This window comes from Alternaria metachromatica, assembly GCF_023757995.1.
Source record: "Alternaria metachromatica strain BMP 0045 chromosome Unknown scaffold_2, whole genome shotgun sequence".
NCBI classification, from domain to species: domain Eukaryota; kingdom Fungi; phylum Ascomycota; class Dothideomycetes; order Pleosporales; family Pleosporaceae; genus Alternaria; species Alternaria metachromatica.
In genome coordinates, this window is record NW_026055493.1 from 1,388,449 (window position 1) to 1,398,371 (window position 9,923).

The 9,923-nt window shown below is 53.1% G+C and overlaps 5 protein-coding genes across 5 annotated transcripts; 1 reads left to right on the forward strand and 4 right to left on the reverse strand.

Moving 5' to 3' along the window:
* Nucleotides 1–580: 580 nt before the first annotated feature.
* On the reverse strand, nucleotides 581–3,208 carry J4E83_001290 (uncharacterized protein; the record flags this gene model as incomplete). Its single annotated transcript, XM_049328247.1, has 1 exon — nucleotides 581–3,208. One exon carries the CDS (start codon nucleotides 3,206–3,208, stop codon nucleotides 581–583), a length of 2,628 nt encoding a protein of 875 aa, XP_049192765.1.
* Nucleotides 3,209–3,842: 634 nt separating this feature from the next.
* On the reverse strand, nucleotides 3,843–4,787 carry J4E83_001291 (uncharacterized protein; the record flags this gene model as incomplete). Its single annotated transcript, XM_049328248.1, has 1 exon — nucleotides 3,843–4,787. One exon carries the CDS (start codon nucleotides 4,785–4,787, stop codon nucleotides 3,843–3,845), a length of 945 nt encoding a protein of 314 aa, XP_049192766.1.
* An 807-nt stretch (nucleotides 4,788–5,594) lies between these two features.
* Nucleotides 5,595–6,362, reverse strand: J4E83_001292 (uncharacterized protein; the record flags this gene model as incomplete). The annotated part of the gene is made up of 2 exons (XM_049328249.1): nucleotides 5,595–5,794; nucleotides 5,855–6,362. The coding sequence occupies 2 exons, from the start codon at nucleotides 6,360–6,362 to the stop codon at nucleotides 5,595–5,597; spliced, it is 708 nt and encodes a 235-aa protein (XP_049192767.1).
* A 343-nt stretch (nucleotides 6,363–6,705) lies between these two features.
* Nucleotides 6,706–7,437, reverse strand: J4E83_001293 (uncharacterized protein; the record flags this gene model as incomplete). Its single annotated transcript, XM_049328250.1, has 2 exons — nucleotides 6,706–6,924; nucleotides 6,988–7,437. The coding sequence occupies 2 exons, from the start codon at nucleotides 7,435–7,437 to the stop codon at nucleotides 6,706–6,708; spliced, it is 669 nt and encodes a 222-aa protein (XP_049192768.1).
* Nucleotides 7,438–8,482: 1,045 nt separating this feature from the next.
* J4E83_001294 (uncharacterized protein) lies at nucleotides 8,483–9,714 on the forward strand (the record flags this gene model as incomplete). The annotated part of the gene is made up of 4 exons (XM_049328251.1): nucleotides 8,483–8,496; nucleotides 8,545–8,678; nucleotides 8,730–9,213; nucleotides 9,309–9,714. 4 exons carry the CDS (start codon nucleotides 8,483–8,485, stop codon nucleotides 9,712–9,714), a joined length of 1,038 nt encoding a protein of 345 aa, XP_049192769.1.
* Nucleotides 9,715–9,923: the final 209 nt, after the last annotated feature.

The following is a 9,923-nucleotide window of genomic DNA, read 5'->3' on the forward strand; positions in this document are numbered from 1 at the left end:
CGCAGGGAGAGAAGGAGCACACCGTTCCGCAGTGCACGAGCAGTTGTCGTAAACGAATGTAGAAGAACTGGAAGTATGTATTGAAAAGCGACAGGAAGAAGACGAACGCAATGAATGTGTGGCTTGTAAAATCCATCATCACAGACATCATTCCTCCTTATACAACTGCGTCCATCGCAAGCTGCACCCAAAAGCGCAAGAGACCCATGTAGTGATCCACTCCGAGACGAATACGCGGATAGCCCTACGAGACGGAGGCTGTGCACTCAGGAACGAGATGCGGGTACCCACTTCGCGTACCCTGAAACCCCTGCATCGCCCGCCCGTTACACTAGATCCGGCGCTACGACGATACGATATACGATGCACGTCTAGAAGATTGTATGCTTGAGTTGAGATTTCTATTCGATACCTCTAAGCCCTCCATGTGACGTTGTCACACCTGCGCCATGTGCCGGAAGTACCGGTGAAAAATTGGCGCGCGACCATGCTATCATGTTCCTCCACCACCCTATTACCGCCCTTCATTACCCTCTCTTCCGTCCCAGTCGTGTCAAAAAGCCTTCAATTATCCTTGCCTCTAAGTCGCGGCTGACTGCTGAGGTCGCCAGTGCGCATCGTCTATTTCCGCTTGCGTGAGCCCGGCGAAGGCAGCCGCATATTTGCTTGCAAGCCACTGCTCCACATGCGACATGGTCGAGTCCACCACGATTGAGGGCTGGCTTGGGGTATCATCTTCCGGAAGTGATTCTGTGTGTTCTTCATGGCTGTTATAGTCCTTGGGCTCCTCTTCATCCACCGGTGGTTGCGATGGCGCAGAAGCGTGAAGACTCGCAGGAGGCGGCGAACCGTCCTCATGACTGTGGTGATATTCGGGTGCCTCTTCGTCCACCGGCGGGTGCGATTGCGCAGGAGCGTGGGAACTCACAGATGGCGGCGAGCTGGCCCTACGCCTGTGGCGAGTTTCGGGAGCCTCCTCGTCCATCGGTCCCCTTGTTTGCGCAAAGGGGTGAGGGTCGACAGTTTGTGCGATCTCTGTGGTGGAGCTTTCGTTCTTTGCGCTGGGCGCAGGAGTTGGTTTTGCACCAGCAGCATCTTCGCATGGCGCGAGGTCCATGGGTTTCTCCTTCTCTGCCAGATGTTCCGATTGCGCAATGTCTCGAGGGTCCGCAGGCAGTACCGTCTTCTTGATCGGACCGGTGTTCTCTGTGCCGGATGTGGAAGTCGATCCCGCACCCGCAGCATCTCGAGATGGCGTAAATTCCCCAGATACCCCCTTATCTGCCGGACGTCCTTGTTGCGCAATTATTTGAGAATCCACAGGCTGTACTGTCTCCTTGTTGGAACCGCTCTTCTCTGTGCCTGATGTGGAGGTCGTTCCTGCGCCCGCAACGACCTTGGACGACTCCAAATCCTTGGGACTCTCTTGAATAACTGGTGGTTGTGATTGCATAGTCTTGTGACGGCTCGCAGGCCGTACGGTCTTCTTGATGGACTCGCTGTTCTCTGTGCCTGATGTGGGAGTCGATACCGCGCCGGCAACAACCTTGGACAGCTCTAAGTCCTTGCATTCATCTTGCCTTACGGTTGGTTTTGATTCCGCAAGAGTGTGAGGGCTCGCGGATTGTGCACTCTCCTGGATGGGTTCACGGTTCTCCGTGGCAGTTGCGGTACGCGGTTGCGTGTCGACAGCATTCGTAGACGGAGTCGCGTCTCGAGGGGAACTGCGCCCTGTGTCATTCTCCGTAGGCTTAAAAAGCGCTGACCAGGAAGTAGGCTGCCCGCGAGCGGTGTTGTTGTGTTCTTTGATTGATTCGGCGCTGCCCTCACCTGGTATTAGAGCAGACAAGCTCGTTATTTTGGATCTGAGATAGTTCGCCCGTACCTCTCTCGATTTCACTTCAGCTCTTGCCCCGTCCAACTGTGCATCGGTAACAGCAGTTGCATAGCCTTTCTCTCTGTACGCATCTTGGATACTCTTGCGATCGTCGATGCGCTGTTTCTGCTTCTGCTTTGGTCGCAGTTTCGCACGCCCTTGCACCTTTGACCAGCTACCCGGGTCATTCAGAAGACTCTCCTCCATGGCCTTCTTCATGTCATCTTCACTATCGGTATGGAATGCTAGCTTTCCGGCTGACTTCCTAGCGGGTTTCGACGGCTTGGCCATCAAAACTTCGTATCTGTTGCTTGGATGCTCTGGAACCATCTCTTGATTGGTAGGCGCTTCATCGCTAGGAACCGAATCAGCCGCAGACAAGTAGCCACCAAGGTCACCACCGTCGTTGATAACACTGCTGCCAATAACACCGTCGTTATCCTTGTCGGCGTTTCCAGTAACACTGTCACCACCGTCATCGGCCTTCGCGACAACGGATGGCGAAGACTCCTCCACCGTGATTGAGGCTGCCTGCTTAGTAGCGTCGGATTTTCCTGCCTTGCCATGTTTCTTCTCCCATCTCGATTGCTTCTTTCTTTGCTTCTTTAACTGCTCTGTTGACTGCTTCTGCTCGCTCTCCTCCTTCGCTTCCAGCGTTGAAAGGGGTGTAGGTCCACAAGGTGTAGACGTAGTCGATAGCTCTCGAGATAAGCGTTGCTTTTTGGTATGGGGCTCTTCCTGGGGTATAGCTTGCTCTGGGGATGTGTGTTGTTCTTGAGTTACAGACTCCTCTTGCGGTGTCGTGTCGTCCCTCTGTGGAGGTTGTTCAAGAGACACAGGAAGGTCATGAGATGTGCACTTCTCTTGAGCAACTGGCAGCTCCTTCTCATCAGGCAGCTCCCCCGATTTGGCACCTTTACGTTTCCTCGGCTTGTTCTTCTTTTTCGGTTTCTTTTGCTCCGCTGCTACAGCTGCTACAGCTTCATCGAGGACTAATGCGTCGAAGTCCATTCCCTTCAGTAGAACACGCTGTCGCGCTTCTGTGAAGAAATATACCCAGGTAGTAATGGTTTCGATTGAGCGTGGTCGAGTAGCGTACTCTGGAAATTTGACTACATCATGGCTGTGGAAGTTCTGCACGAGGCTGTGCCATATGGATTCGCGACCAGGATGCCTCTCTTCGAGGTAATCGAACAATTTCTTTCGAGCTTTCGCGCCATCTAGGCGTAAATCGTAGATGACGTCGATGTTCTCAAGACGAAAGGAATCGATCCAGAGGAATACACTTTCGTTTGTAACCAGAGGTCTAGTATAGATCTCAAGCACCCTCATCGCGTTCCAAAGGTATTGATCAACGTGGTCGAAATCTGGGGCTTTTATCATTCTCTGAAACGCTGCTATTCCGTCTCGCCTGACCCTTTGGCGAATCTTTGCAGGTGCCTGAGCGTATCTGTCGAACGAGGGTTTGTGCAGCTTCAGAACCCCACTTACAGCGCACCACAATACTTCGAATGGTTGGAGATCGGGCCGTTTGCGAGTCAGAAAGAGGATGCAACAACGCATGTCATAATCGAGCATTGCACTCAGGTTTTGCCTGGAGTCTTGATACTCGTGGCTCATCTTCGTGGCCACGCGGAGCTCAAGATCTGGCAGCAGGCCGCGTGCCGCAAATAATGGTATGACACATTTGGTCATATGATCGGGGGGCAGCATGTAGTTGTAAAGGATGGTGTTAGGATCAGGTTTGGCCTAAGGATGAATGTACAAAGTCAGTAAATGTTTCACATACGATGCGTACATGAGGTATCACTACCTTCCATTGAACTTGGTTGTTGTTGATCTCGAAAGAAGCGTCCCAATAGCCCGTACATTGAGGATTGAAGAGTGACATGGGCATTTGACATTTCCGGATCTTTCGGTCCAGCCTTGGAAGACTAGGCAGAAGGTGGTACTTGACCATTGGGTACTATACGTTGTCCAAGTCCCTCGCATCGGCCTCTTCAATAGCCTCTGCTCTCAACTCGTAAAAGTTTAGATCTAGAAAGTCCCCAGAGCCCGGAGCGGCCTGAACGACTGATGATTGTAGCTGATGAACGGACGATCCGGGAAATGGTGCAGTGGTATCCGAATCATGCCTCGGTTCCAGCGACGGGTGGGGCGGATCAGGCTCGATAACTGATGCTTGAGGTTGCTCAGCGGTCGATTTGGGGAATGGTGGCGTGTCCGGATTATCCCTCGGGTCCAGCGATGGTTGGGGCGGATCAGGCTCGATAGCTGGTGCTTGAGGCTGCTGAGAGTCCTTGTTGGGATGCGGCTCGATGGCCCCGGCAGGTGTGCGCTGCGCCAACCTAAAGAGCGCATTGCGGTATTTCTCCTGAATCTTCAGATGGGTGAAGAAGTTGACAGGCAGCGGCCAGTAATTGTCGGCGATGTGATGGCATATGGCTCCCTCCAACCAACCCCGGTGGTCCAGTGGGACTGTTTCCAGGCAGTCCACGATAAGCTGACCTATGGGTAACAGCTTCTGCTTAAGAACCTGAGCGTGCGTCTCGTTGTTGAGGGTCTGATTGTGGTCCTGTAGACTCTCGGGTGTCAACGCCTTCAGTTCCTTCAGGTTGTCGAGAACGGGTGACAGTATTTCGATTATTAGGCTCTTGTCGTCATATTGAATTTGCGACTCCATCTGCGCTGTGGAGTGGTCGATATGGCAGGACACTTCTGTAGACGATAGGAACCGATTGCGGTATAACTTGCTAAGCCTGAACGACTGGAGGACGGACAGCCTAGGGCCTGAGCTGTGTATGACTGCCGGTAACGATGGGCTATGAATAATCGGTAGTTCGGCGACAAAGGGAGTCACCGGACGTGGTGTTGCTGAAGACGTGGCGGCGGAAGCATCATTGCCATCCATGGTTGGCGGAAAGTCGCCTCCACCCTCTTCGCTGCGGTAAGAGCGTTCCGAACCGAGTAGCGGCGTAGTGTCGCCTATGGCTGCTTCCTCATCAGGAATTACCACGCGCCTACCAAAGCCCCACCTTATTCCGTGCATATCAGCGTCAGACATTAGTTCACAGCTTCGAGTGATTAGATTGAGGAGAGTGGAAAGGAAGGTCGATAGTGCGCAGGTCACGTATTTAAGCGACATTGGCTTGCTAGTTATGCGATATCGCCGGGCCACGTGGTGGGTTAAGAAAGCGCAAGTCGGAAGGAGCGGTCTGGGGCAGGGAGTCGCGGCTGTGATTGTGACAGCGTTTGTTTGCTCGACGGCCGGACTAGCAAATAGAACTGGTGGAGTCAGAACAAGCAAGCAGCGCGAGGAACGAGTTTGGGAATTCATGAAAAGTACGACAAAGAGAGAGGTAAAAGTGAGACACGAAGGACTTATATGTACAGGTCGGTTCCAGGATCATCTAAGAACAATGGAATGTATGTATACAAATAGTACAATGAGCGTGCTCAACTTAGCGGGCATGTCTCATAAAATCGTTGACTTACGCGCTCATGTCTTCGTACTGTGACGTGTCGCTAGCCCTATTACAGCTTGCCTGGAAACAAGACTACCCTCCATGGTTTGAGTGGTGGACCATCGACCTGGAGTCGTTCACAGCCGGAAGGTCTAAGTCAGCTCCTAGGTCTTCCAAGGCGTCAAGGAGCCACCACAGCGTGACCGTTTGGAGAAACCAACGGGACAGTGGTATGCCCTCTGCTAGTCCGAGCATCATCGTCCTTCTCTCCAACCGATGGGTATGAGCGCTGCCGCAACCTGTCCCACACCCCTCTCTGTCGCAAGTAGGTTGAATTGCGCCGCCGCATTCCTTGTGTCTTGGACTTCTAATCGGATTCCCTGGTCGTTGAGGTACTTGCGAACCGCGGGCGCAAGAGGGACGGTACTGGGGCCGGTGCCAATGATGAGTAGATCTGTCGCTCGCTGTCAGTCCACGTTCGTCACGCATTCATTGCAGGCGATTACAAACGTACCAGGCTTCGGATATAATAACTCCAACACTCCCCAAGCCTGCTCCTGCACTTCCCATTGCCCCTTCGCGTTCAGCAATTTGCCTGTCATTGCATCATCGCCGGTGCCTCCTTCAGCGACGGTGCCTTCTTTCCTGCCCTCGCGTAGCCAGGGCTTCCATCGATATGCCTCTCCACCTATCAAGAGAATGCCGCATCCGCTAATGCGCATCTGATTGTTGAGCGCGAAGCCATCGCCTGTGCACGCATCGATGGATGTGGCGGGAGCGACGGTGTTTCGGAGGACATCGAGAGCATTGAAGTCAGTCTGCGTGTCTTCGTCGCTCTTTGGGCCGCGATCGCGCGTTCTTGGAGGTTTGGATTGGAGGAGGGCGGGGCGCGTCGTGTGTAGGCAGCGTGCCTGTCGTGCGGACGCGATCGCCGAGGGTCTGCATTTGGGTAGATTACGACATGAGGCTTGCATCGTACATCTTGAGAATGCACGGGTGCACTGCAGTAGACTTCGTTCCATGGCTGTGATATGCAATTGATTGTTGTGGCGGGTGTCTATGTACAAGCCAAAAGTTATGCTAGAGCTGATGATCGATGCTGTCATCGAATCCAAAGAGAGCTCGGACCAGCCGGCAAGCGGGACATCTTCATCCATTGTGCCTCATCCTGCACTCCTGTCATCGCATCCTCCAAGCCATATGTCGCTTCAGTGAACAATGTAACCAGCGTTGCAACGGAAATAACTCCCATGCGATGCGCTCATAAGCTTTCGTTCCATGAATGCTTTCCACCTCCAGACCACCCTATGCGACGGTCCTTGATCGTGGAGCAGGCAGTCGTGCTCAGGGGCTCTCATGCTTCCATCAGCGAGCATGTCGGATGTCGTAGTCTTCTTCTTCGTCGTCGGAGTCGAATGCCGACGGAAGATCCTCACAGTTCAGTCCCTCGAACGCGAACTTTTCGGCCAACGTCGGTTTCTTCTCTTCCTTAATGGACACCAGCTCGAACGACCTTGTAAGCTCGGAGTTGGTGTTCACTCGCTTCAGTGTCTGCCTGGTAAAACGGACGGGCGAAGCCGTTGGCTAAGAAGATACGAAGTCAGCGTTTGTCTCACACTCAGTTTGTACAGTGATGTATATCCTTACCTTGGGTCTGGCACCCTGATCGCCTTGCTCGCTCACAGTCGCGATGCTTGTTGATGAGTTCCGCTTGCGCTTGCGAAGGTCTGGAATGGGTTGCACGTTGTATCTGGGGTCTGGCTTTGGCTGGTTCACACCCAAATAGCACCATTCAGACGTCGGAGGGTTGAAGGTGGATGTCATCCCGCGATCCATGTACAGGTCTGAGGCCTTGAGCTCTCCGGTCGGTGTGACTTGCTCGGGCGCTGCAGTGAAGCCACCCCACTGCGAGAAGGCGATGGTGCGGCAGCCAGGAGGCATGATCGAGAGAGCCATCTCCGGGCCAAGAAGCTCTCGCAAGAACGCACTGCTGGCGGATGATGCTTTGCGCGCGAGATGGGTGGGTTGTGGAATACCGCGCTCGTCCGTAGACGGTGCTGTGCCTGTCGCAAAAGGGATATACTCTTGCGCAAACATCCTGAGATGCCTTGCTGATGCGTGCAGTTTCGTGGTTGTCAGACTGAAAGATCCGGCTCGCAGCTGATCGCAATCTTTTGGACTGGAGGTCGGTGTTTGGAGTAATTGGGAAGTGAGGTCGGTGGTAAATTTGCAGCAGAGCTTGAAAAAGATTTTTCGCCATAAGGAGTAGGACTACTTGGTGAAGGAGAAACAATGCGGGTGGCTGGTATGGATGGCCCATTGTCTGTTCTATTGTCACCCACGGTATGTGGTCGCCTTCACCTGCCAAGCCGACCAATAAGAGCAGGTCGAGATCAAAGCCATACCGCCGCGTTCACTTTTCAGTGACAGGATTGTCAGTCGCCGTGGGATATTTGGAGACTCGTGGGGAGTTTATAAGAGAAAAGGATGTGTTGTGAGACAGCGATGCGACTGTTTGTCGTATGGGGTGGAAGCAAACTGCCACGCCTGAGGAGGCAGTCACTGGCGCCTATTGTTTGCACGCGTCGTCGCTGCACACCACGACGCCGGGCATGGCCTTGAATGTAGAACCGCTTGAGGTGAAAACACGCAACACTGTCAGTCACTGCCCCCACGCCGTGGTTCTCGCATGCTGGTGTCTATGCAGCGTTAGTACGATTCACCCAGGGGTACAAATCTCTTCGTGAATAACTTTAGGGAGCAAGGACCTCTTCGTCGAGCCTACGCGGATAAGGGCCTTTGCCTACTGGAATTAAGACTGGCAGACGAGTAGGACGCAGCAAGATCGGAGGGGAGGACTAAGGATTCCGCCTAAGTGCCTAGAGTTTAAAGGGCACCTCTAGAATCGAATTCGTTTCTCAAAAAAGAAGAGCGGGGTCTTCCGAGAGGTCTGCGCCCACGAGACGGTGTAGGCATAGTGCGTCATCGGTCACGGGAAATCGCGTCACGCTCGTGCGCTCTTTCCGCGACTAACAAAGGCGCATTTCGCTGCCTGTTCTCGCTGTTTACCCAACCCCGCTTGACACCTAACCTGAAGACTGCGCTCCCCTCTCTACAGGTCTCTTCAGGTTCAACAGTGAAGATGCCTTCCGACGCGTATGTACCTTCACATATCGCCCTACACCTTAGCTGACCGATATACAGAGGCAAAGGCCAGAACTTCCAGACAAGCGACGCCAAGAAGGGCAACAGCAGTAATTCGGGTGGCAAGACGGTTGGCGATAAGACCAAGTTCGAGCCCATGCTCAATTGCTGCCAATTCCTCGAGCTGCCTGCTGGTATGTCCTTCTTTTGCCTATACAGCGCTTCGGTTCGCTAACTATTCGCAGAAATCCGCAATCGCATATACCACTTCGCCGAAGAAGGGGTATATGATGACGACGATGATCTAATACGACCGCTTCTGCTCAAGCGTTCTAAGGTCGCAAGTGACAGCACTAGCGTGCCGCATCTACTGAGCACGCTGCGTTACCGTGCGCTCACTCAAGTCTGCAAGCAGATTCGGACGGAGTATCGGCCTATGTGGCTTCGTCAATCTCGCTTCTGCGTGGAACTCCCAACACTCGCTCATTTCATCAGCGCATACTACCCCAAGGTTGCAGATTACCAGAACGCTCCAAAGCTTCTGCTAATATCCTGGGACCACGGTCAGCTTGGCGATGAACTCGAGGAAGGTTACGGTGGGGATGAAGAGTCTATGGAGGACGTCCTGACAAACATCACCCTCCTGGCCCGCCTACGCGCACACTGCCCAACCTTTACTGTCAACTTCGCCTCCCGTCAGGTACTCGAAGACGATGTGCCCAACGTAGCGTACTTCGAATGCGGACACAGCATCCATTGTGATGCGGCATGGCCTGCGATCACGAGGACACTTGGGATGAAGTGCTTTGGCAAATGAGGTGGAGTTATGGGTATCTCGACGCACTGGATGCCTTCCTCGCCAACACCAACGAAAATTGGCTGAAGATGCTTCGCAGTACCACCATTCTACAACCTCGTGTAGAGTTCACTTTTCACGTATACACCCAGCGTCTCACTATCTACATTCGTTTTCTGAAAGGCCAAGCTCCCAAGGGGTTTAAATTGAAGAGCATGTACAACTCTGCTCTTGGCTTCCTCAATCACTGGGGTATGTTGGATCTCAAGGCTAGCGATTCGATCGACTATGTCATCGGCGAAGCATCTGGCAAGTTCACGCGCCACGATGGCGAATGTCCTAGCTATGTCAGCACCTACAACCAGATCCACCTCGACAGTTCCACCATCGCTGTCTGGAAGAAAGAGAAGGAGGCCAAGACACAGGCGGCTTGAGTCTTTGTGAGTTGTGCACGACATACATCATTATGGTGCATATCAACCGTAATAAATGGTACAACGACCAGATGGCTGGTGTTTTGTTGTATCAGACATGGGAGAAGGAGACGTTCATATGTACACTGGTCAACCTCACTTAATGCAATGCATGCCGTCTGGCTGATGAATAGATTCATGTCTGGTCTTACTGCGTGGAGTCTTCCTGG